General features: G+C 37.8%; 5 protein-coding genes across 5 annotated transcripts; all 5 read right to left on the bottom strand.

The window, feature by feature from the left end:
• Window positions 1-1,824: 1,824 nt before the first annotated feature.
• LOC140551035 (interferon alpha-1-like) lies at window positions 1,825-2,815 on the bottom strand. Its single transcript, XM_072674403.1, has 5 exons — window positions 2,690-2,815; window positions 2,486-2,572; window positions 2,225-2,371; window positions 2,037-2,126; window positions 1,825-1,926 (listed from the first exon to the last, which is right to left on the bottom strand). The coding sequence occupies exons 1-5, from the start codon at window positions 2,813-2,815 to the stop codon at window positions 1,825-1,827; spliced, it is 552 nt and encodes a 183-aa protein (XP_072530504.1).
• Window positions 2,816-3,768: 953 nt separating this feature from the next.
• On the bottom strand, window positions 3,769-4,782 carry LOC140551032 (interferon alpha-2-like). The gene is made up of 5 exons (XM_072674402.1): window positions 4,645-4,782; window positions 4,487-4,561; window positions 4,249-4,401; window positions 3,972-4,067; window positions 3,769-3,858 (listed from the first exon to the last, which is right to left on the bottom strand). Exons 1-5 carry the CDS (start codon window positions 4,780-4,782, stop codon window positions 3,769-3,771), a joined length of 552 nt encoding a protein of 183 aa, XP_072530503.1.
• Window positions 4,783-6,787: 2,005 nt separating this feature from the next.
• Window positions 6,788-9,661, bottom strand: LOC140551031 (interferon alpha-1-like). Its single transcript, XM_072674401.1, has 6 exons — window positions 9,593-9,661; window positions 7,653-7,790; window positions 7,449-7,535; window positions 7,188-7,334; window positions 7,000-7,101; window positions 6,788-6,889 (listed from the first exon to the last, which is right to left on the bottom strand). Exons 1-6 carry the CDS (start codon window positions 9,659-9,661, stop codon window positions 6,788-6,790), a joined length of 645 nt encoding a protein of 214 aa, XP_072530502.1.
• A 1,844-nt stretch (window positions 9,662-11,505) lies between these two features.
• Window positions 11,506-14,087, bottom strand: ifnphi3 (interferon phi 3). The gene is made up of 5 exons (XM_072674400.1): window positions 13,962-14,087; window positions 13,800-13,883; window positions 12,836-12,985; window positions 11,675-11,773; window positions 11,506-11,595 (listed from the first exon to the last, which is right to left on the bottom strand). Exons 1-5 carry the CDS (start codon window positions 14,085-14,087, stop codon window positions 11,506-11,508), a joined length of 549 nt encoding a protein of 182 aa, XP_072530501.1.
• A 6,172-nt stretch (window positions 14,088-20,259) lies between these two features.
• On the bottom strand, window positions 20,260-25,913 carry rdm1 (RAD52 motif containing 1). The gene is made up of 7 exons (XM_072674554.1): window positions 25,600-25,913; window positions 24,053-24,232; window positions 23,735-23,860; window positions 23,303-23,465; window positions 22,053-22,151; window positions 21,574-21,653; window positions 20,260-21,355 (listed from the first exon to the last, which is right to left on the bottom strand). The coding sequence occupies exons 1-7, from the start codon at window positions 25,702-25,704 to the stop codon at window positions 21,266-21,268; spliced, it is 843 nt and encodes a 280-aa protein (XP_072530655.1). The 5' UTR covers window positions 25,705-25,913; the 3' UTR covers window positions 20,260-21,265.
• Window positions 25,914-27,451: the final 1,538 nt, after the last annotated feature.

The raw sequence follows: 27,451 nt of genomic DNA, 5'->3' as shown, positions 1-27,451 counted from the left end.
TCCTGTATTCTGCCTGAGTGTTGATTTTTAACATGATCGAATTCTGTAAGTTACTCCTTCTACTTAAATACTTTCCTTATTATGGAATGTTCCTGAACACTTTTATGTGAAGACAGTTGGAAATGTAGACTTATTTCAATCTCATTCAGAATCTGTTCACATTAAAATTAAATCGACGTAGAGTTTTTTTAAACATTGTATTAGACAGTAAAATGCATAGCTTGGCAGTATTATGTCATTATTACGACACTGAAATCTCAGGCGCAGCTTTCTATTTTGACTCCACCCACGGTATTTCCCTGCCTCTTAAGAATGAGCCAATAGAAACCGAAGTAGATTCACTGATGCCTGCGAATAAAGCACCAACCGCAATTCATTTCATTTGAATAGTTGAATATGATGTTGCAAAAATAGAATCATTTCCTAACGGTTTAACGGGGTAAAGAAACTTCAGATAAACTGGTGTGAAGTGAAAGTTTGGGAACTGAAACTTTTACTCGGTTAAATGTGAAAACATGGAGCAAAAATGCAGTTACAGAGGTTTCTATTGACAGTATATGCTTTAACTAATAAAGTACAACTCTTCCATTTTTCGTAATGTCTGACAAATGTGTGGAAGTGGTCCCTACATGAATATATATTAGCATATTTTAGGGAGAATACATTTCACATGGATGGTTCAGTCAGTGCCTTAATAGAAAAAATTAAAATCAAAAGCTTTTAAATTCTCCAGGAATTTGACATTTTAGAACTGTAATGAATCACTTTGTTCGATTTTAATTTCTCCTTTTAAATGCAATTGAATTAAATTTGAATAATTCAGGGATTTTTATTGTTCAATTTTAATAATGGGTAAAGACAAAGTACAAATATTCCAACAAACATATACTTAAGCATTTCCCACTCTTACAATCAACACTGAATCACAAAATTAAAATGAAGGCTTAAATACTAGTGGAGAAATAAAAAAAATGCATAGCTTCATGCAGTAACAATATATAAATAACTTTCTTTACCTAACCTTCCTGTTCTTTTTTTCATCTGGACATTTGTGTGAAACACACAAAAACCATAACACACCTTCTTGTTTAGGCCCATTATTCAACTAAATAATTGATTTCAATTAATCAACACACACAATTAAAAGTCCAGATATTTAGGAATAATAACGAAAAGCCAAATTTGTAAATAAAACTTAACTAATTTCTGTTTTAGTTCAAAATAATACATTTACTTAATAATATATTTACTTATTATATAAATGAATCAAGTATTAATAAAACGTATTTAAAGTATTAAAAATGACAGATTTTTCCCTCCTGCACAGATCTTTAAAAATCTGCATTGTGATGTTCTCTTCTTCTTACAGTTAGAACTGATCTTATAATTTCTTGGTTGTTGTGCAGTTAGACAGATGTGCCACCCAGAATCTATGGAGATGTGCTTTGTTTTTCCATATTTTTACTTCAGAGTGATTCAGATATCTTAGTGTCTGAATTGTAGGAGGACATGCGTGGTTAGAGACATTAAAGAGCTAAATCCAATGACTACAGCTTGAATCTGATGTTTATCTAAGGACTAAGTTTTATGTGTAAGTATAAAGATGTTTCTATGATATGTTTTAGATAAGTTGTTAAAACACACTCAGAACACAGATTTGAAATGAAATCGCTTTTTATTATGTCAAATAGAACATTGGAGAACATATATGCATAAATAAACACATAAATAAATAAATAAATAAATAAATAAATAACACACAATTATCTTTGTAAAAAAATGTCTGTTCTAAGCATGGTATTAAAAATCATTTCTGTCCACAGGTTAGACTGATGTTGACCAGATGTTGGAATTCTCCACCAGAATGATCTGTAGAGCGCGCAGAAGTTCATGACGAACTCTTTCCCACGCACACACACTAAACTCCTGCGAAGAAAAGACACACACAAATAACCTCAGTCTCATTTATAGAGAAATACACACATCATTCATTTGTGGATCAGAACATTTTCTTCAGCGTTAGAAAGAGCTCAAACCTTCTCCTTCAAAAGTGCTGCGAGTTTCTGAAAATAGTGTGTAAGAGCAGCGTCTCTCGCAGGAAAGCCATCTTCATCCACGACCAAATTCTGCAACAACAGCTTACATTTAACTCAATACAGTCCGACTTTCATCCAACACACAACTTCATTTCACACACTTTGAACAGGGCAGTGAATGTTCTTACACATTTGTTCTCGTTGATTTGTCGATAAACGAGGCTCTCAAAGTTCTCCAGCTTTTCAGAATCCCAGTACTGTGGAATGCCGTCGTTCTCCATCAGGGAGCTCACGTCCATTAGGGTCTTGTACACGGCCTTTGTGAGCCCCACATCCTGCAATGCATCACAAATACGACCTGTCTATCAAATTGCTCCTAAAACCTAAAGATGTGCCTTTGCAGAGTACCATTCAAACATGAGTAAAAGACCTGAGCAGGAAGAACTCACCTGTTTAGAGTCGTTGGACTGCAGAGCCCAGGTGGGCAAACTTATTTCAAATCTGTCGTCCAAACATTGGGAAGGAAATGAACCAGCCTGTCAGAGGAGAAAGAGGGTCAATAACTAATTGACCACAATTGAGGACACTATCACATTTAAACTGTGTGAGATGTTGCATCAGTCTCCCGTGAGCACTTCTAAATGTCTACATACCATTGTCTCGAGCAGGTTGTGGGTTGTTTCCACGAGCCTCCGCTGAAGCTGACATTTTATGGGCATTGACCAGACCTGGGCAGTGCAGAGAAGAGTGCTGACCCAAAACAAACACTGGAATGCCATCATGAAACCGGACTGGAGATGGGAGAGAAGAGATCACAGTGGGGTTAAATATGAGCTATATTATCAGCAAGAACCTGAACTCTAATGATAACCGCAGGAGCTACCTACGTTCAGGACTGATAGGAGGATCTTCAGAAGGTCTATTGATTGTGATGCCCATGCTGTGGCTTTTGTAGTGTGGATCTATGTGTGTTTGAAAAACGAAAAGCACGTTTTATAAGTGAAAATAGCAATTAGAGCAGAAACCCCTTCAATTCGGCCATTTCCCTTTTTGCATCATATTTCCGTTTCCACTCCTGTTTCCTTCTTCTATCTATCTATCTATCTATCTATCTATCTATCTATCTATCTATCTATCTGTCTCTCTATCTATCTATCTATCTATCTATCTATCTATCTGTCTATCTATCTATCTGTCTATCTATCTATCTATCTATCTATCTGTCTATCTCTCTATCTATCTATCTATCTATCTATCTATCTGTCTATCTATCTATCTATCTATCTATCTATCTATCTATCTATATCTACCCACCTGAACAGGAAGTCTGTTATAAACAGATTACATTATTTACTGTTTTTACACGTTTTATATAGTGATGTCACTGTATTTAAACTGACCTTTGTTTAATATGTATTGTTTATGTTATGCGTCCAAAAATTGCAGCACATAACTAATGACAATGGCGGTTTTTTTTTTATTATTAGGTCAATATTTGAAAGACACTGAAATATCAAGAGATCAGCTCCTCAATTATACATGACATAACGATTTTATTAAAACGTTAAAAAATTAAAAATCAATTGAAAATGCTTTAAATAAATAACAAGTACAAATATTTAAATAATTAATTAAATAAATAAATATTTACGTTAATAAATAAATAAATGAACATTTTTAATCCTGAGAAACAACAGGAAATGTCGTGAGGGAAGCTGTTGAGGAGATGTTTCTACTTTCTGCTCTGGAGAAAAGTCTGGAACTTAATCAGGACGTGTTGCACCTCATCTCTCACCATCTCCCAGGAGCACTCGCTCAATTCCTTTACAGAAATCAAATCAACATTCCTGTATTAATCTTCATGTAAACGATGATATTGACCTTCACTTTTGATATTGTTGATAGATAATCATGAAGTGTATGAACTGAACTCACCTTGCTTTTCAGTTCTTCCTCCAGCTTCTCAAAATAGGACTTCAGACCATTTGCTGAGCTGCTTCCCATTGCATTCTGGGATGTATGTCCCTCAACCTATGAAGAGTGAACTGATGTTTTTATGGTGTAGATACTGATGTGGTCTACTGATTGTGATTCAGTGGATTCATTCATTCATGCATTCGTTCATTCATCCTCTCCTCCATGAAGCTCCTACACACAGATTTACACTTCCACAGCAACATCAGCATCAATCAGTCACACACTCGTTCCTTACACATTTCTGCAGATTCTCCACTTGTCTGTAAGATATGACATTCCTGAAGAGTCCTAGTTTTTCCCGGTCCCACGTCACAGATGTTGGCTCATTTTTGAAGATTCTTTCCACACCCCTCAAAGTTTCAAGAGCAACCACGACCAGATCTTCATCCTGAACCACAGCAAGAATCACACTGATGTACTGTTATGTGTCTCGCGTGAAGTTATTTTCCTCTTTCCTGATTTTTATTATTTACCTGTACTTTGATGAATGTGTCATCTGGGAACGCTCGCCCTCCTTTCTCCAAACACTTCAGCGGCATCACATCACCCTACAGATGAGAAAGCAAGAAGCTCTAAGTAGATGCTTTCAGATCTGCAAGGTATTTAATTCTGCCACGTGAAGGTTTCTCACCATGTTCTTCAGCAGCTCGATGCTCTCCTCATTCATGACTCTCAGTCTGAACTGCGTCCAGGCGCATGGGATCACTGCAGCATCCAGCGCTTGCAGCACCAATAGGACCACGATGCTTAAGACCTTCAGTGCATCCATTGCTGAAGCAGGAGATGTTGGAGATGATGGAGAAGTAGTAAATGAACTCGTTCCTCCACTGAACCAGTAAGAATGATGAGTGGCACCAGCCTGCCTCTTTTTATTGTTTATGCAGGTTTGTGGTTTAAACCCTCAATACGTATGAAAACCTCTGGGTAAGGAGGGGAAATATGCATTTGTGGTCCAGAATGAAAAATGATTTTTACTCAGTGTGTATCTGAAGATCCTGTATTCTGCCTGAGTGTTGATTTTTAACATGATCGAATTCTGTAAGTTACTCCTTCTACTTAAATACTTTCCTTATTATGGAATGTTCCTGAACACTTTCATGTGAAGACAGTTGGAAATGTAGACTTATTTCAATCTCATTCAGAATCTGTTCACATTAAAATTAAATCGACGTAGAGTTTTTTTAAACATTGTATTAGACAGTAAAATGCATAGCTTGGCAGTATTGTGTCATTATTACGACACTGAAATCTCAGGCGCAGCTATTTTGACTCCACCCACGGTATTTCCCTGCCTCTTAAGAATGAGCCAATAGAAACCGAAGTAGATTCACTGATGCCTGCGAATAAAGCACCAACCGCAATTCATTTCATTTGAATAGTTGAATATGATGTTGCAAAAATAGAATCATTTCCTAACGGTTTAACGGGGTAAAGAAACTTCAGATAAACTGGTGTGAAGTGAAAGTTTGGGAACTGAAACTTTTACTCGGTTAAATGTGAAAACATGGAGCAAAAATGCAGTTACAGAGGTTTCTATTTACAGTATATGCTTTAACTAATAAAGTACAACTCTTCAATTTTTCGTAATGTCTGACAAATGTGTGGAAGTGGTCCCTACATGAATATATATTAGCATATTTTAGGGAGAATACATTTCACATGGATGGTTCAGTCAGTGCCTTAATAGAAAAAAATAAAATCAAAAGCTTTTAAATTCTCCAGGAATTTGACATTTTAAAACTGTAATGAATCACTTTGTTCCATTTTAATTTCTCCTTTTAAATGCAATTGAATTAAATTGGAATTATTCAGGGATTTTTATAATGGTTAAAAACAAAGTACAATTGTTCCAACAAACATATACTTAAGCATTTCCCACTCTTACAATCAACACTGAATCACAAAATTAAAATGAAGGCTTAAATAATAGTAGATAAATAAAAAAAAATGCATAGCTTCATGCAGTAACAATATATAAATAACTTTCTTTACCTAACCTTCCTGTTCTTTTTTTCATCTGGACACCCTGCCTTCATTTGTGTGAAACACACAAAAACCATAACACACCTTCTTGTTTAGGCCCATTATTCAGCTAAATAATTGATTTCAATTAATCAACACATAATTAAAACTTAATTAATTTCAAAATATTTAATTGGTTTCAGTTCAAAATAATAAATTTACTTAATAATATATTTACTTATTATATAAATGAATCAAGTATTAATAAAACGTATTTAAAGTAATAAAAATGACAGATTTTTCCCTCCTGCACAGATCTTTAAAAATCTGCATTGTGATGTTCTCTTCTTCTTACAGTTAGAACTGATCTTATAATTTCTTGGTTGTTGTGCAGTTAGACAGATGTGCCACCCAGAATCTATGGAGATGTGCTTTGTTTTTCCATATTTTTACTTCAGAGTGATTGAGCTATCTAAGTGTCTGAATTGTAGAAGGACATGCGTGGTTAGAGACATTAAAGAGCTAAATCCAATGACTACAGCTTGAATCTGATGTTTATCTAAGGACTAAGTTTTATGTGTAAGTATAAAGATGTTTCTATGATATGTTTTAGATAAGTTGTTAAAACACACTCAGAACACAGAGTTGAAATGAAATCGCTTTTTATTATGTCAAATAGAACATTGGAGAACAAATATGCATAAATAAACACATAAATAAATAAATAAATAAATAAATAAATAACACACAATTATCTTTGTAAAAAAACGTCTGTTCTAAGCATGGTATTAAAAATCATTTCTGTCCACAGGTTAGACTGATGTTGACCAGATGTTGGAATTCTCCACCAGAATGATCTGTAGAGCGCGCAGAAGTTCATGACGAACTCTTTCCCACGCACACACACTGAACTCCTGCGAAGAAAAGACACACACAAATAACCTCAGTCTCATTTATAGAGAAATACACACATCATTCATTTGTGGATCAGAACATTTTCTTCAGCGTTAGAAAGAGCTCAAACCTTCTCCTTCAAAAGTGCTGCGAGTTTCTGAAAATAGTGTGTAAGAGCAGCGTCTCTCGCAGGAAAGCCATCTTCATCCACGACCAAATTCTGCAACAACAGCTTACATTTAACTCAATACAGTCCGACTTTCATCCAACACACAACTTCATTTCACACACTTTGAACAGGGCAGTGAATGTTCTTACACATTTGTTCTCGTTGATTTGTCGATAAACGAGGCTCTCAAAGTTCTCCAGCTTTTCAGAATCCCAGTACTGTGGAATGCCGTCGTTCTCCATCAGGGAGCTCACGTCCATTAGGGTCTTGTACACGGCCTTTGTGAGCCCCACATCCTGCAATGCATCACAAATACGACCTGTCTATCAAATTGCTCCTAAAACCTAAAGATGTGCCTTTGCAGAGTACCATTCAAACATGAGTAAAAGACCTGAGCAGGAAGAACTCACCTGTTTAGAGTCGTTGGACTGCAGAGCCCAGGTGGGCAAACTTATTTCAAATCTGTCGTCCAAACATTGGGAAGGAAATGGACCAGCCTGTCAGAGGAGAAAGAGGGTCAATAACTAATTGACCACAATTGAGGACACTATCACATTTAAACTGTGTGAGATGTTGCATCAGTCTCCCGTGAGCACTTCTAAATGTCTACATACCATTGTCTCGAGCAGGTTGTGGGTTGTTTCCACGAGCCTCCGCTGAAGCTGACATTTTATGGGCATTGACCAGACCTGGGCAGTGCAGAGAAGAGTGCTGACCCAAAACAAACACTGGAATGCCATCATGAAACCGGACTGGAGATGGGAGAGAAGAGATCACAGTGGGGTTAAATATGAGCTATATTATCAGCAAGAACCTGAACTCTAATGATAACCGCAGGAGCTACCTACGTTCAGGACTGATAGGAGGATCTTCAGAAGGTCTATTGATTGTGATGCCCATGCTGTGGCTTTTGTAGTGTGGATCTATGTGTGTTTGAAAAACGAAAAGCACGTTTTATAAGTGAAAATAGCAATTAGAGCAGAAACCCCTTCAATTCGGCCATTTACCTTTTTGCATCATATTTCCGTTTCCACTGCTGGTTCCTTCTTCTATCTATCTATTTATCTATCTATCTATCTATCTATCTATCTATCTATCTATCTATCTATCTATCTATCTATCTATCTGTCTATCTCTCTATCTATCTATCTATCTATCTATCTATCTATCTATCTAACTTTCTATCTATCTATCTATCTATCTATATCTACCCACCTGAACAGGAAGTCAGTTATAAAAAGATTACAGTATTTACTGTTTTTACACGTTTTATATAGTGATGTCACTGTATTTAAACTGACCTTTGTTTAATATGTATTGTTTATGTTATGCGTCCAAAAATTGCAGCACATAACTAATGACAATGGCGTTTTTTTTTTAATTATTAGGTCAATATTTGAAAGACACTGAAATATCAAGAGATCAGCTCCTCAATTATACATGACACAACGATTTTATTAAAACGTTAAAAAATTAAAAATCAATTAAAAATGCTTTAAATAAATAACAAGTACAAATATTAAAATAATTATTTAAATAAATAAATAAATATTTACGTTAATAAATAAATAAATAAACATTTTTAATCCTGAGAAACAACAGGAAATGTCGTGAGGGAAGCTGTTGAGGAGATGTTTCTACTTTGTTTGAATCACTTTGTTCCATTTTAATTTCTCCTTTTAAATGCAATTGAATTAAATTTGAATTATTCAGGGATTTTTATTGTTCAATTTTAATAATGGGTAAAGACAAAGTACAAATGTTCCAACAATCATATACTTAAGCATTTCCCACTCTTACAATCAACACTGAATCAAAAAAATTAAAATGAAGGCTTAAATAATAGTAGATAAAAAAAAAAATGCATAGCTTCATGCAGTAACAATATATAAATAACTTTCTTTGCCTAACCTTCCTGTTCTTTTTTTCATCTGGACACCCTGCCTTCATTGTTTAAACAGATTACAGTATTTACTGTTTTTACACGTATTATATAGTGATGTCACTGTATTTAAACTGACCTTTGTTTAACATGTATTGTTTATGTTATGCGTCCAAAAAGTGCAGCACATAACTAATGACAATGGCGTTTTTTTTAATTATTAGGTCAATATTTGAAAGACACTGAAATATCAAGAGATCAGCTCCTCAATTATACATGACATAACGATTTTATCAAAACGTTAAAAAATGAAAGATCAATTGAAAATGCTTTAAATAAATAACAAGTACAAATATTTAAATAATTAATTAAATAAATAAATATTTACGTTAATAAATAAATAAATAAAAATTTTTAATCCTGAGAAACAACAGGAAATGTCGTGAGGGAAGCTGTTGAGGAGATGTTTCTACTTTCTGCTCTGGAGAAAAGTCTGGAACTTAATCAGGACGTGTTGCACCTCATCTCTCACCATTTCCCAGGAGCACTCGCTCAATTCCTTTACAGAAATCAAATCAACATTCCTGTATTAATCTTCATGTCAACGATGATATTGACCTTCACTTTTGATATTGTTGATAGATAATCATGAAGTGTATGAACTGAACTCACCTTGCTTTTCAGTTCTTCCTCCAGCTTCTCAAAATAGGACTTCAGACCATTTGCTGAGCTGCTTCCCATTGCATTCTGGGATGTATCTCCCTCAACCTATAAAGAGTGAACTGATGTTTTTATGGTGTAGATACTGATGTGGTCTACTGATTGTGATTCAGTGGATTCATTCATTCATGCATTCGTTCATTCATCCTCTCCTCCATGAAGCTCCTACACACAGATTTACACTTCCACAGCAACATCAGCATCAATCAGCATCTTGCAGCACCACAAGGACGACGATGCTTAAGACCTTCAGTGCATCCATTGCTGAAGCAGGAGATGTTGGAGATGATGGAGAAGTAGTAAATGAACTCGTTCCTCCACTGAACCAGTAAGAATGATGAGTGGCACCAGCCTGCCTCTTTTTATTGTTTATGCAGGTTTGTGGTTTAAACCCTCAATACGTATGAATACCTCTGGGTAAGAAAATATATTGATATGAATATCAATATAATGATATTGATATGATATCAGTGTGTATCTGAAGATCCTATATTCTGTCTGAATGTTGATTTTAGCATGATTGAATTCTGTACTTTACTCCTTCTGCTGACATATTTTTCTTATTTTGGAAGCTTCATGAACACATTAGTGTAAAACACTTGGAAATGTAGACTTGTTTTATTCTCATTCAGAATTTAAATCGACGTAGAGTTTTTTAAGACATTGTATAATACAGTAAAATGCATATTTTTTGCAGTGTGAAATGTGTAGTAATTGCGTCATTATTACGATACTGATTGCGAAATCTCAGGCGCAGCTTTCTATTTTGATTGTGGTATTTCCCTGCTTCTTAAGAATGAGCCAATAGAAACCGAAGTAGATTCACTGATGCCTGCGAGTAAACCACCAACCGCAATTCATTTCATATGAATAGTTTAATATGATGTAAAAATAGAATCATTTCCTAACGGTTTAACGGGGTAAAGAAACTTCAGATAAACTGGTGTGAAGTGAAAGTTTGGGAATTAATTACTAAAAATGTGCCTTTTTCCTCCATTTCTTATTTACCTCCTGCCCAGAACTCTATATATCATTTATGATGTTCTCCTACTCTCACAGTTAAAACTTTAGATTTGTTGATAAACGAGGCTCTCAAAGTTCTCCAGCTTTTCAGAATCCCAGTACTGTGGAATGCCGTCGTTCTCCATCAGGGATGGATGTCTGTCTGTCTTCAAAACAGTTGTAATAATAGTAAGAATAACCTAAAACTAAAAAGGCATGTATGTTGTATAAAAAAGGTTCTAGTACTTTCTACTGCAGCACGACAATGCACATTTGGATTGGTATTTTTCTGTCCTGAAAAAGATACCCGGCATAGCAGCACCACCAGACTATTATAATTTTAAAATGTGGTTCTGGCTGATCCAAACACACAACAGCATCAGAAGACATGTCTTGAGATTACTGCCTTCTAGCACAGCTTGTCACTGATCCAGACCTCCTGATCCAGAAGATTTTAATCCAAAGCATATTGTTTTAGAAGTCCTGGTCTTTGTCTAGGTGTTTCCTGACAAATAAATCTAGTCTTGACACAATGAACTTTCAATGTGGCAAGAGCTACATGTTGATTCCTCACAGCAGTGCTTCTCCAACATCTTGTAGAAAGCCTTCGTCTTTGGACAGTAAAGACAGTTACTCCAACAAAGGCAGGAAAACCTCTTTTTTTTAAATACCCTTGATTTAGAAAGAAATATTGAATGATCTGTGTCCCAATACTTTTATCCATAAAGTTTATGTTTAAAAAAGGCAAAGGTGTTGTTGTTTTATTTTATTTTATTACAAATGTAGGAAAAACATTATAAATAAATAAATATTCAAACATTAATAAATCATGGCAATCATTATGCATAGAGGCACCCAATTTCCTATGTTGTCCTGTAGCCATCATTCAGTATAAACTGTAGGGCACGCAAAATTTTGATCCTTGCAAACTCCCAAGCGCAGTACTGGAAGTCCTGAGGGGACAAATGCCAGTTAGCAAGACTGTCCTCCACCAAGTAAATAAAAGTGGCTAAAGCTTCATATATAACCTACCTTTTCTATTAAAACAGCTGTTATTTTCTGAAAGTATGCTCTGAGGGAGGCTTCTCGGTTAAGGAAGTCATCCAGAGAGTCCTGCGTTTTGCTCATGACCTGAAATTGTGGAACAAAAACAGAAGTAGTTAAGAAATATCAGTAGTTAACTGCACTGCAGTTAAAACATTCTGCAGTAGGATACATCTTAGTCAGTGTAAACATTGGAAATACTGGCCCTTATTTATTAAAGTTGTGAAGGACAGATAAAGACAGCAGATGATTTTGGGCCAGAACTTAGACCATGAGTAGGGTGATTTGTGATTTGGTGATTTGTTTTCTTCTTGGCAAAGTTTGAAGAGGAGGAAGCAATAAAACTGGACAGAAAATACTGTGAAATATTATTATTTAATAGTATGATTATTTTTTTAAGACACAGATATTATTATAGTAGAAGGTCATATGTACCTTCGACTACACTGGGTACTTAAATGGTGATAACTGTAAAGTAGAAAAGTGCGCCACCATTTCAGAGTCTGCTAAATCTTCCTGAAGGTCTTTTGCAATCAAATAGGGGTTAAATCCGAAATTCAGTTCTCTTAGACTGTTTTGGTGGTCTTTCAGACCTCAACTTTCTTAATTACATTATCTACTAAGGAAACAACTACCAGCTGTGCTTTAATGTCTTTTTATAGGCTTCATTTGCTTGTGGGTAGATTATTCTAATATTTAGAGTACTAGGCAGTTGGATAGCTGCTGATTGTTGGGGCACAATTTGAGGAGTCATAGTATCAGAAAGCTTTGAAATGTGCATCACCTGGCCTTTCCTAAAAATTACTTTAAACAAGCCACAGTCCGAACAAGCTAATTAAGGTCTGAGACCATGGTGAAATGTATATGAGAGCTTACTGTCAGTGAAGTATATGTACTCAGTCTACAATGATATTTCAACGATGTACAACTGTGATGAATAAGGGCCTAGGGTAGGGATGGGGAACTGAGGGACGGAGTCCAGCAGAGTTAGCTGATTCCCCTGTTTGAACACACCTGCCAAACCTGGCTATTAACAGCTAAGTTGAATCAGGTGTGTTTGAGCAGGAATCAGGCCCTCCAGAACTGGAGTTCCCCGCCCTTGGTCTGAGACAACAGACAAAAGTGTTGTTGGAGAACAAACATCCTTACGCATTTGTTCTCCTCAATCAGGCGAAACACGATGTGTTGAAAATAGTCCAGTTCCTCCTGGGCAGTCCACTGGTCAGGGAGTCCATCATTGTTCAACATGGAGTCGATGTACTCGAGCGTTATGTAAATAGACTTCTCCATTGCAATGGTCTGTTTTGTAGAAATAATAGTGAAGGTTACAGTAACATCATCAATAACAACAACATGACGCATAATTAATAATCATGAATGACCTATATGTTTCTGTTGCATGTTTCAAAAAGAGCAAATGATATAATATAACACATCCAGAAATAGATCAGACAGAGATACAGACAAGTAGACACAGAAAAATAATGCATGGCTTGCAGAACTTTCTTACCAGGAAAGGCAATTCTGGCACCATTCTGACAGAAATGATGCTGGGGACTTGTTTGGACTTATCTGTTGTACCTATTCATGCAGTAACAACTAGTCTGTATATTCCCAACCAAATCCTGCAGTTCATTACACTAGCAAAATGTTTACCGCTCTCGGTACCAGTGTGGGAACAGCACAGCAAAAACTCTGATGGTAAATAATGCTGATGCTCCGAAAATGTTTCTTTTGGGCCCAGTTGGATTTCCACACATGGTTTACTTAGATTGACACACCTTACGAATTCACTCAGCATTGTATGTGTCAATTTGACACCGTGATTGTTCAGTGTTGGACATTTAGCTCTGTCAAGCATGAAATGCAGCCTACACATAAATATATCCCCAGCTTCTACATAGATATACATGGTCCTCCTAATAGATGAATCTTTCAAGCTGTGAATAAAATTGAGTTTAATCAGATTTCATTAGATTCCATTAGCGGGTAATAGGCCTATAAAAGCAATGTAATTATGCAGCCATTATGCAGGCAAGCCTTGCAGCACTGGATAGAGTAAGAATGTAGTAAGAATGTAAACCAGTGTAAACAGTAAATAGCTAAACTTTACCTCTTGCTTGCTGGACTCAAACGCATCTTTGGGAAATGGGACCAATACATAGTCCTTAAAGCACCGAAAAGGAAATGCACCCCCCTGAATAAATAAAAAAGAACTGTTGCAACACAAAGCTTGTAACCCAATACAGCCAAATCAAACTAAACCTTAGCTTACCATGCTCTCCAGGAGATGGTGACAAGTCTCTACGAGTCTCCGCTGGAGCTCGCACTTTGTGGGCATGGAGTAGACCTGTGCCATGCACAGAAGTGTGCTCAGCCAGATGAAACGCTGGTGAGCCATGCTTCATCTTCTCCTGAGGATAAATGATCCGAGACAGAGAACACCTCGCAAACTTAAGTTAAGGTGTCTCGATGAGTCATTCATTATGAGCAATACTCATTCAAGACTACCATTAAAGCCTGTTGAGATCCCTGTAGCTTTTGTAACTTTTGTAATAGCCTTTGTCTCAAGATTTATTTCCTGAATCAGAAAAGGAATCAACACATTTGTAGCCCAAGTTGAATGATCTCTCTGACTCAAATGATGAACATCTCCAAATCGTCAGGCAAGTCTTGTCCGGTGTTCCCAGTATGCAGTGGTCAATACCTACCAAAAGTGCTCCAAGAAAAGACAACTGGTGACCCAGTGACAGAGTAACGGGCGCCCAGGGATCATTGAAGCCAGCCGAGACCTTACTCATAACTGACAGGACTTAAAGGATCTGCTGCTAATATCGTGGTGCAAGATACCACAGGAAGCCATCAGAGGTCTAGTGGAGCCCATGCCTTGACAAGCCAGAGCTGTTTGGATGGCACAATGGTAACATACACAATATTAGGAAGGTGATTTTCATGTTACAGCTGGTTAGTGTGTAATAACTCTGTTGATCTGTTTGATCTGTGTGTTGTTCATTTTTTTTAAAGGTTTTATTAAAATGTGATTGAACAACACTTCATTATCATGACAGCACTACTGTTTTTAGATAGACTGTGCAATATAATCAGTGCAATATTTTCTTTAAATGACTCCGGACATGTGGAATACCTCATTGCTACCTCACTAGCATTTCCCGTAATAAAATGTTTGTCTTATTCTTATACATTTTTTAAATTATTTGTGTATTAATGTGTAATAATTGAGTGTATATGTATAGAACTTCTGCTTTTATTTTTACTTTTTGTTTATATATATATATATATACATATTTTTTACTCTTTAAAATGTATCATGTATTTATATTTTTACATATAGTACGTGTAAGCACTGTTGGATTGCTTCTCAATTTCGTTGTACACTGTGCAATGACAATAAAAGTATCTTATCTCATCTAAAGAAGGACATACAGTTAGCTACACATTAAGAAAAGATCAAACTCACCATTAAAAAAGAACATAGGAGTTTCATTAACCTATATTAAATTCTAATGTTACAATTCTGTTCAAACAATTTCTCACAATACTCATAATGCTCATTTACTGTTTCTTCTTAAATCAAAGGTATTAAAAAGAGCTGATCCTGCTTTTGTTGGAGTAACTGTCTCTACTGTCCAGGGAAGAAGGCTCTTCACTAGATTCTGGAGGAACATCGCTGTGAGGACCTGATTTACTACAGCAATAATAGCATAGGTCAGAAATTTGGATGATCGCCACCACACAGAGAACACAGTTCCACTGCTCCACAGCTCAGTTCTTGAGGGGCTTTATAACCCTCTAGCCCACATCTGGCATTAGACACTATGTTGCCAAAAAGGTTATGTTTATCTGCTCCAGAGAGTCCTATTCTATTGGCAGTACTTCTTCTCTACAGGGACAAGCTGTGTGTGAGCATTTGCACATCTGTGTCAGCAATGGGTGCACCTTAAACACAAACATTGTCACACTCCTATCAGTAAATTCAGCTCATTTAGGTTCATGTAGGTTCATGCAGGGTCATAAGACTGTGTCACATGCTACCTTCAGAGTTAAAACTGTTAATCTAGGTGAACTCTGATTAAATCTCCTGGATATTATGGGCTTACCAGGAGCCAACCGTACACAAAAACACAACACACCCACCTCCTTATATAATAAAATAAATGGATTCCAAGGCAAAGAACTTGGCATGCATGAGTAACAGTGGTTGAGTCACCTGAGTTTTGGTTTACCCCTCAGGGCTAATAGCTAATGCTCCTCTAAATCAAAACATCACCTCTCAGAATACCTCGGGCCTGGTGGGCCGACAATAAGAGCTCTTTTTTAGTCACAGACGTTTTTCCGACAGATGCTTGTATTTGTATTTGTCTGAAAAATCAGCAAATTACAGACTGGATCATTCCTGTCTAGACCAAGCTAAAGCAGGGCTCCCACTCCTTTTTATATAAAAAATAAACATTTTCCATGAATTCTATACCTGAAATAATTTACACAACAGGCATAATAAACGTCTCTTGGTATCAACTGGTTTTACACGAATTGTTACTGAATGTACTATTCAACAACTAGCACTATACGCAAATCTTATCCACAGTGTTCATCAATGCTAAAAACATGTAATATAATTAATGTGACTCTAATGTGATGTATGCATCAATTTATAAGCATTAAACACTGTCAAACATGGTGGTGGTGTATCTATCCACATAACAGGACAGCATTACAAACTTTGATAAATAAGGCATCAATGGCTAAAGAGGCTCGTTTGGTATTTTCAGGACATTTTTAGCAAAAGGGTTCTAATTTTCAGGTTGTCCAGGTCATGTGGCCTCTAATTTTCCAGTTTTTTTAGATTATCCAGGTCATGTGGCATTTAAATGTCCTGTTTTTCCAGATTCTTCTGGCCATATGGCCTATGTTTTTCCAGATATTCCAGGCCATGTGGCATCCTGTATACGTTTATTTGCATTCTTTTTTGGAAGGGTTGTTTGTCTTGTGTTAAAAATGTATATTTGCACATTGGAAAGAATATTGATACCTGGGTATTTACTGAAATTCATCAGCACACTTTGATGAAGATGTACGATTTAATCTTTTGATTTTCCCTTGAGGTCAGGTGTTAGGTTGAGACCGCCACTTTCACATGAAAGTGATAGAACAGACAGAGCAAGTTGGATGGGTTAAAAAAAAACACTATGCATGAAACCAACAGAGAGAAAGAGAGAGAGAGAGAGAGAGAGAGAGAGAGAAAGAGAGAGAGAGAGACAGAGAGAGGGAGAGAAAGAGAGAGGGAGAGAGAGAGAGAGAGAGAGAGAGAGAGAGAGAGGGAGAGAGAGAGAGAGAGAGAGCGAGAGGGAGGGAGAGAGAGAGAGAGAGAGAGAGAGAGAGAGAGAGAGAATGGAGTCTTGTCTGCCAGGTACATTATATGTCCAAATGTTTTTGGACACCCCTTTTAATGATTGTATTGAGCTGCTTTAAGTTGCACCCATTGCTGACACACATGTGCTAATGCACACAAACAGCTGAGTACTGCCAATAGAATAGGACGCCCTGGAGCAGATAAACTAGAACCTATTGGCACCATAATGCCTAATGCCAGGTGAGGACTAGAGGGGCTTACCATTGAGCTGTGGAGCAGTGAAAATGTTTCATGGAGCTCCATCCAATACTTTTAGGATGAGGTGGGGATAAGGTAGGGTGGTGATCATCCAACATCCTGATCTGACTAATGCTCTTAGTGAGGCAGTTACTCCAACCAAAGCAGGAGAAGCTCTTTTTAATACCTTTGATTTTAGAAGAAACAATGACCTAGGTGTATAGGTAGCCTGATCAGGATATCGATGCACACCAGGGTCAGTGACGGGACCAAGCAGCGTTAAACAGTGGCCCCATATGGGCAGCAATAATAAGGCCCTTTCAGGAAGCCACCGAGCCCACTTTCCACAGCATGTTGGCTGTGGAAAGAGCAGATGTCCCAACACTTTTATGCGTATAGTGTACCACAGGTCACATTCAGGCCACAGCTCGAAGATTCAGAGTTGTTCTGGGGACATTAGGGAGGCGGTTTTATGGAGATGTTATGGTAGATCAATACACTTGCCTGTCGCCCCTGTACCTTTCAAGGCATGGACTCTAAAAGACCGGTAAACTGAAGATGTCCAGTAATATCTGAGCCAATTGTCTAGTTATCTAGCATTTTCCTGCTCCAACACATAATCCTTAAGAACTGACGGTTCACCTGCTGACTAATATGTAGATCCCACCCCGTGACAGATCCCACCGTGGATGAAGACCGTAGATGACTTCAGCTGTCAGTGGTGCCCCAATAAAAAAGAGCAGAGTGATTCAGCAAGAAAATCTAAATTAACTAGTACATTTACACCTTATCTCAAAAGAAGTCCAGCAGCCAAAATATTCTGTCTGGTGTTTGCTTCCTTAGTTCTGCACTTGTTGGGACTAATCGTCTATTTGCTTCAGCATTATTTATAATAAATATAACAAATATACTTTAAAAAATCGCAAGGTTCTGAGTGGTCCACCAGTCTACGGTGCTGCCACTATGATCTAAGGATCACTGGTTAGAATCCCAGGTCATTAGCCTGAGGGGACGTAGACGTAGACCCTCCTAATGTTGATGACATTGCTAGTGATAGGGGCAATTCACACAAATGTACATTGGTTAATTGAGCTTCCAAATTGGGTAGAAAATGGGGTAACAATTGATAGTAAAGTATTAGTTATTGATAGTGAAGAAGTTTTGGTGCAGGAGAAGCACTGGTTCAGCTTTATTGAAGACAGTTCTGGAAGAGTCTCTCTGTCTTCTGATGAATGTACCATACAATGACTTCACAGCCTCACAATTTATACAGTTTCCTAGGACAATTAGGTAACACCTCTATCTCATTTCAAGGATGACTTTATGAATAACAGTTTGTGAAGGTAATCAAAGACACAGGATAGACCACTGATAACACACCAAAGAGTGTCTTATAAGCCAATCAGCCAAACTTGTTCTTCTCAAGCCCAGATCACTAGGCCTTTGTGTCCCTCCCTCTGCTCAAGCAGCATCAACAGTTTTCCAGCCCTATGCTTATCAGACCCATGGTCAGGGCACACCAGATAGTTTCATTGGGCCTCTTTACTGCTTTGTGTAGTTATCTCAACCCGCCATTGCTATATCTCACCTTACTTTGGGCATTTGCCAACGAAACCCCTGACGTTTGCTAGGGCCTACACTCTTCAAAATAAAGGTGCTACAAATGGTTCTATGATGTGTTGCCATAGAAGAACCATTTTTGGTCCATAAAGAACCCAACCGTTTGAGATGAGGGAGTGTGAAGAACCTTTAAACCTTTAAAAGGCCCAAAAAACTCTCTTGACCAAAGGTTCTTGATCAATTTAAAGATCACATGCTTCATTATGGAACCAAAAGAGGGTTCTTCTATGGCATCGCTCAAAGAACCTTTTGCAGCACCTTTATTTTGTAGAGTGTAGTGGGTCTTATAAAGCACTGTGGGCTTTATAAGCGTTTTATTTTTGAAACCTTTTTGAAACCAGTGTCAGTGGTGCTAATGTTACGGCAGATCAGTCTATAATCTCCATAGGAAAGCTTTGCCAGTAGAATGAGAAGAATGTTCTTGAGAAGATGCACCAATGCAATCAGATTGGGAGTTGCCAGTTACATCCATCTTATAGCTCTAAAGGTAGTAAGAGCTGGACAACAACCCCATTGTCCCATTACATGCAGTCAGGGAAAATACGAGAAAATTGGCCAGATGACTTTTTGCCCCATTCCATTCGTCCCCTTCATTTTTAGAAGTAACGTTGGATAAAGGGTGTCTACAAGCTTTCACCAATGCTAGGTTTAGACATGCAGTGTTCTGTTTGTGAGAGAGCTTGATGGCGATGCACGTGGCACTAACAGGTTGGTGGCTACAGCGGTAATTTTACTTCCCCTTCAGGTCAGGTGTTCGGCCGAGACCACTTACTTTCATATGAAAGTGATAGAAGAGACAGAGCAAGTTGGATTAAAGAAGTATGCATGAAACTGACCGAGAGAGTGAGAGAATGAGAGAGAGAGAGAGAGAGAGAGAGCACATAACCACATGTTCTCTTAATTCAAAGAGTGACTGGCAGCCTAGAGTGTCATACTCTCACTCTCACAAACACACACACACACATTCATAGACACACCTGTGTATAAACCGTGCTCTACTCTTAAAACACCCGCAGGGTAAATCGGGATGTCAGTAGACTCTGATTCATGATTCACTTGCTCACTCACAAATGTTCATTAGTCATTCTTCATCACTAGAACACACACACACACACACACATGCCTCACTGATAAACACAGACACATTGTCATTAACAGGTACAGGTAAATCAGCACCTCAGGAATTCCCCATGAACACTCCGTTATTAGACTAGCAGTCATCCAAAACAATACAATTACAATTAACTTGCCAACAATATGCCACACAGACTGCTCTTATCTAGTTATTGAGATGTTGGGTAAAAGAACAGTTAGAAGAACACATATAATGTACACAATAATACTCTTTATTTAAACTACTATTTAAATACAGCTCAAAACTAGGTGCAACCTATAGACACTACAGGGAAAAAAGTATTGGGACACCCGTTTATTCACTGATTCTTCTGATATGCTGGGAGGACTTGATTGCAGTGAAGACTGTTAGTGAAGTCAGGATGTTGGTTGATGATCCCCCAACTTCCCAACTCAAAATGCCAAAAGCATTGGATGGAGCACCATCATCTGTCATAGCAGAGAACACAGTTCCTCCACAGCTCAACAGCTCAATTCTGCAGGGCTTTACACCCCTCTAGACCACGCCTGGCATTAGGCATGGTGCCAGTAGATTCATGAGACTCCAGAGTCTCCTATTAATCTATTGGCAGTTATAGTAAAGCACAATTTTTCTCTACAGGGACTAGACAAGCTCTGTGTGTGTGCACATCTGCGTCAGCTATGGGTGCGACTTAAGGGCCAAATGCATTCATTATAAAGAGTGTCCACAAACATTTGGACATATTGTCTACCTCTGAAGGAAGAGGAGAGAAAAAAACAGGCAGCACTCATTAAATATGGTCTTTATCAGGTGAAACTTCGACTTGCTTTATTTTAAACTTACAAATATATATATATATATATATATATATATATATATATATATATATATATATATATGAAAGAAGATGAAAAAGCACCTTACTTCACTCCAGAAGAGATACAATGTCAGTAACACAATGGTGAAGATTGACATCTGCTGGTCATTATCAGAAACAGTGAGCTGTTCTGATCAGTTTACTAAAATGTGCAGCACATTTGGGGATTTTCTCGCTGTTACTGGGGTTTTTTAAACATCTGTCTGAAAGGAGACCACCTCAAAACATCTCAAATATTCTGGATGGAAATTTAAATGAATTAACTATACTGGATGTCCAGCTACAGAGGTTTAAATTTGGTCCATAGTGCTGTTCCTAAAGGAGTGCAACTTTGACCTTAAGCACCTTAAGAACAACCGGGAATACGGCCAGTGAAAGCTAATGGGAGAGATCCACAGTGAAATCCCACGGCAAATCTTCCTCTTCCCCAACATCAGCTTCAAAATCGGTCCATGAGATGTCATTCACCTGAGAGAGACATACACAGAGAAAAGACTCTTATTATCCAACCATAAAAAAGATACAAAGTTTGTGTTAAATAATGGGCTATAAAAAATGGAATAAATAGGATTATAAAACATTAGTTTGAGTTTGGGTTATTAAATGTGTGCTACGAATGTATGTAATAATGTGCAATAAATTCCATAAAATCGTATTTCACAAAATTCCTAAAAATATGCATTTACCTGGATGGCTCCCTCAACATTGTCATCTGGTAGAACTTCCTCTTGATTAAATCTACATTCCACTGCTACTTTTCCACTGCCTGTAGAAAATTCAGCAGGCTTTAAAGAAACCCTTTTTTTTTGATAAACCATTACTTTAACTGTCCAGAGTAACACTAAATAATACAGAGTTATGCCAGAATATGGCCATGTAAAATTATATAAAGTTATGTACAGGTAATTTTATGCTCACGGGATTCCCCACGCAAAAGTAACATGATGTAAAGGTCATTTTATCCTGTGGGGTTTCCCAACACACTGTCCTTTTCCCTTTTTCACAGCACTCATTTGTGTGCTGAAGGACTTCCGAAAACATTCTTTGGAAGCAACAACAAGTTGCTTCAACTTCAACAACCACTAAATACCACTTAACACATTACTTAATATGTTTAAATATACACTGTGAATGAAACTTCTATGAATGTCATTGTGATATGTACCAAAAACGACCAGAAGCACTTTCTCAAAGGCTCCAACTACTGCCTTGTTTCTGGCCCATTTCATTAGCTTCCCCCTTTTCCAGAGTTTTTCCTCTTGACCTGAAAACATATACAAAACAGACCAAAATGTTACATGTAGAGGATAAAACACACAAATCCCTCAATCCCTTGGAGGAACACTGATTATATATATATATATATATATATATATATATATATATATATATATATATATATATTTATATTTATATTTATATATAAATATATATTTATAAGATAAGATAAGATAAGATAGTCCTTTATTAGTCCCGCAATGGGGAAATTCCCAGTGTAACAGCAGAAAGGGATAGCAAGCACTCAGTTACAAAAATTTAGATAAATAATTTACACTATATACACAATATAAATAAGAATTAAAAAAGCAATAAACAATATTATTTACAGCAAAAGACTCTTAATTGCACATGGGGGGATTTATTTATTTATTTATATTATTCAACTCCCATTGCAAAGCAGATTTAGTAGATTTCAGCTGTTTGCAATAAACCAAATTCAACACAATATGCCCCCAACCACAGTCTCAAAATTGTTCAACCGCCTCAATAACAAGTGTCTTTAATACTTAGTAAAGCACAATTCTGCTGTTCTGACCTGCTGCAAATGTGATACACCAGCATCCTAAACCATTCCTCATTAGCAGTGGCCTCCAGTTCAGTCCAGCTCCAATATTCCTGGGTTCGCTGCTGCAGCCGCTCCCACCACAAGTCCCGAGATCCTCAGTGGTTTTAAAGTCAGGCGACTGTGATGGCCACTCCAGAATCTTCCAGGACTTCTTCTGAAACCAAGCCTTGGTGGACTTCGAGGTATTCAGAAGAACTGGTTCCAGAAGAAGTCCTGAAAGATTCTGGAGTGGTCGTCACAGCTGCCTGACTTGAACACCACAGAAAATCATGAGTAGGATTTGAAGAAGGTGGTATTAGTGAACTGGAGGCCACTGCCTGTAAGGAATGGGGTAAGATTGCTCAGAAACGCTGCCAGAAGCTGGTGTCTGGGTCATATTGGCAGAAGGGTGCTTTTTGTTCTATTAGTTGTGTTAAGATATTTAAATTAGTGTTGTTTGATTGGTTCGTTTCTTAAAAACATTATTTGCAAAAGGGGGTTTAATAATTTCTATTTTTATATAAAAAAAATAAGCTGTTACAAGCAAAATAGTGACCGTTTCGTCACATTATTCTTATTTTCTACTTCACCTTTCTCCAGGTCTACAACATCCTCAGCGACACCAACTCCACGACATGTCACTCCGTACTGTGGGAAAGTCAGCTCCACAACACAGCCGTATTTCAGCAGCTCTCCTTGACTGCCTGCATCCAAGCTCCAGCCAGCATCGGCGCATTTTGAGATGTCCTTCAGCTGGAGGTGGAGAGGGAAGAAAATAAGCCTCAATTAGAAGACAAGTCGTCCTATTGAAGCTGAAATGGTATAAAAACCCTGTTTCTGCCTCTGATTTTCAGAGAATCTGAAGAATCTGCTACATTTTCTTTGCAATCATCAACCTGAATATGCAAAGCCTTAAAGAAGCATTCCATAATGAGACAAATGGAATTCTCCAGTAAAAATATACATATAAGACACATATTTATAAAAATGTATTTCTTTAAAATGGAAATTAATGTACGTACAGTGACAATGCGAGTGGACCAGCCGTTGAAGCCCAGGTAGTGATTGGCCAAGTCCTGGCATTTAGCAAAACTGAGAGATTGACCTCTAAAGAGGAAGTTTGGGGTCTGTTTCGTGCTGAGTTTCACCTGGAAAGTGGAAAAGGAAGAATATGGTGGTGTTGGCTAGAAGTTAGAAGAATACACTGTAACCACTGGTGACCCCAGCAGCTCACCTGATTTACGAATTAGATAAACTGGGAACTGAGAATACTGGGCTTCCTCTAGGAGAGCCTTTGCTGACCTCTCACACACACACAACTAATAAATGGTGGAGCTTACTTTGAGGGGAGAGTTCTGGAAGAGACACTGTCTGTCTGTAGCTTTCAGGGCTTTGGATGCATGAGCAGAGGAGTAAAACTTGACAATTGCATAGAAGCCTGGGGTGGCCACTGCAGCATTGGGACACACCTTCACTAGGTAGAGTGCTCCAAAAGCTGAGTACACCTTCCACAGGGCCTCCTGGTGAACACAGAGAAAGTCAACATTTGGATTAAATGCCATACTTTGGTCATATGAACTTTATCTGAGCAAAAAATGTCATTTTTGTAAACTAGTGCTTATTGCGTCTAGATCACATGCACAATTAGCTTGGATGAACCCCTGTTTAATCCTGTGGCTATTATAGCAATTTTAGATCTAAACATCCTGTTAATTAGTATTAAATACATTTAGCGCTAGTTGGTCACTAATTTAGACGGAATGGGCTAAAATATTGATATTTAACAAAGGATTTTTGCTGAACTTGCCTAATAGTCAAAGCTACCATGAAATCAAGCCTACATTTAGGTTCAGTCCTGTAGTCCTGAAAATAAGTTTTTGGTAGTAGAAAGTCGGTGTACTATTTAAATATTTGCTTTAAATATAGTATTCAATCTATAGTTCTCGAGTAAGTCAAATTTGATTACTTTTAAATTAAAAAATATATAAAAAGTACTTTATTACTTTTAGTTTTAGCAGTTTTTAATTTATTTTGATGACAAGCATCTGTTAAGGAGATCTGTGTGGCTGCAGACACATGATGACTGAGTTAGCTGTTCACGTTCAGAACCACAATTTCACAGAACTTGGTTATTGAAGTAAAATAATTAATCCACAGCTTTTTGTTTTATATTAAAGCTTATATAAAAGTAAGTACTTTTATCATGCTTTTCAAATGGAATACTTTCAGATAGATAGAAAGATAGACAGAGCAAGCCTGATGGCCATTCACACATGAATGAAATTAAAAAAAAAAGAGTCCTTATGATAATAAGAACAATATACAATTTTAATTGAATAAATCCTACATTAATTGAATTGTAGTGGACCTATAAACACCTACTAAGGTAGCTACTACTGCATCTACTTCAACCCAAGTGTAGCTCAGGGCCCAGTCTCCTTAAAGCATCTTCAAGCTAACTGGTGGAGAGGGCTCAGAGTGATGCTCGCTCAACCCGACTACACTGGACCCAAAACTGGATTTTAAAGTTACTTTTAAAAGTTTACTTAAGTAATATTTAAGGTTTTATACTTTTAGAAATATGTGCATTTTTCTGGTGCAAGCAGTGTACGGTTAACCCACCAGGTGATCATGTGATTTTATTATTTATGTAATTATAAATGCATTTTTTTTCTTATTTAAGATAAGTTATCATATCCTACGATTATTTTATGATCACACTGATGTTGCAGAGGTCTAAAATATGATACACGTGACTGTTTGGAAACCCCACCAGGCTCAGCTGGCCCTCCGCTTGTATTGAGTGCTGTGCTGGAAGCGAGGTGGAAACAATGGGGTTAATCCAACCTTTACCATCACATTTCAGGAGCAGAGTCCGGCTACTTACATAAATAAAAGCTTCTGTAAAGGATGCATGAATGTCCCAGATAAAAATCGTTTTGTTATTTTCGACCGGAACCCTGAACTCAACCACCTCCACCTCGCCGGCCATTCAGCCCCAGCCTTACTTTCTGTCACAGCCTTATTTTCACAGTTTACCAGAATTACAGAGCTGCATCCGTGTGAATCGCGGTGCCTTGGTATAAATTAAAAAAGGTAAATGAATAAATCAGTGTTATTATTATTAAAAAGGCCAGAAAAAGCACTGAGAATCTCTCCGCTCAGAGACTTCCGTAAACAAACGGGATTTCCCACGCGTAACATACGTCACACGTACGTAGGGAAAGGGAGCGAGAGAGAGCGTGTGCGCATGCGCAGAACGTATCGAATCGTTCCAGCGTTTACTACACATTTTCTGTATTTTTTATAATCACATGCGGGAAAAAGAGTCAAAACTGCATTAAGGAGCAATACTGTTGCTTTATGTTGTCAAGTTGAAGCAAAATAGGCGAACCTCTGGGCAGAAAACGCTGCAATGGCCAAAACGAAGCTAAACAACTCCTACTGCTGCGCGTTACTGACACCTAGTGTTTAAATGGGTGAAGTACATCTGTAAATCTGCTGTAGGGTAGATGGGTAGATGGATATGTGGAGGTGTGTGTGTGTGTGTGTGTGTGTGTGTGTGTGTGTGTGTGTGTGTGTGTGTGTTAGATGTTATTAAATATTTACAGGGCAGAGGTTTGTGGGGATAATGTTTGCAGGGGGAGGGGGGGTTGTCCTCCAAGTAATTTGCTCAGATCTCAGAACACATTAGTTAGACTTTGCCTTTATAGTGTTAATTTTCACCAAATATGAAAAGTATTTTAATCTGAGAGGGTATTTTGTGTAATTTTGATTTACCCTGCTGAAAAATGTAGATGGTCTAAACTAGCCTGTAATGGTCGAGGAGACTGAAAAGCTAGTCTTCCAGGTCATAACAATTACCCCATGGCGTGTTGATAATTCAGCTGATTTTTTTCTATTAAAAATTCGAATTTTTATATAAACTATTATTTTCAAACAGTTATGATATCAGCTCTATATATTTGTTGTTGTTTTTTTCTCTCCCAATTTGGTGCTGCCAAATAACTCCCCACCCGTCTGTAGCTCCCCGGACCTCTATCAAGGCTCCCCAACTCAGCAGACTCCAGAGCATCCGTCCTTTTGGGTCACTGATGTTGTACTTTGGTAGCACGTCCCTCATGCCCACGATCATGGTCCTGAGGATCCATTTGGATCGGATCCAGAGGTGACGGCTGGGTCTGGAGTTAGGCGCTCTCCTACACACCTTCAGGAAGTTGTGCATCCTGGTCACAGTGATGTGCAGAAGGTGCTGAGTGATGTCCTTACTTTCAGCAGGAGGACGGTCATGACCAGAGCTCTTCATATCATGGGTTGTCTTCAGGGTTCAGAGACATCACCTTCACATGATCTCCAGCTTGGTTCAGTGAATAGAGCTGCCTCAAAGATGCTCTATCCTGATTGGTCTTCTTATGTGTTTCTCATTAATAAAGTAGAAACCCACCAGTTTTGGAGGGAAAATTCCGGCTGATCAGTGAAGAGTCTCACCTGCTTCAGCACGGCGTCCACAATAGCAGAGCTGAGTGTGAAAAGTGCCCCCTCGGGCAGAGAAGCCTTCTTCTCTGGGGGCAGCACTACTTTGATGTAGGTGTTGATCATAGTGAGGACGGATCTAAGGGTTTTGCCCTTTGTAACCCAGAACAGATCCTGACCTTGAAAGGCAGTTAGGCATCACCAACTCTTGGACATAACTGTAAAAGATTAAAAGATAAAGTTAGGAAACTGTCGCTGTTGGAGAT

Source organism: Salminus brasiliensis, chromosome 3, assembly GCF_030463535.1.
Source record: "Salminus brasiliensis chromosome 3, fSalBra1.hap2, whole genome shotgun sequence".
Taxonomy (NCBI): domain Eukaryota; kingdom Metazoa; phylum Chordata; class Actinopteri; order Characiformes; family Bryconidae; genus Salminus; species Salminus brasiliensis.
This window is presented reverse-complemented; position numbering and strand designations above follow the sequence as displayed.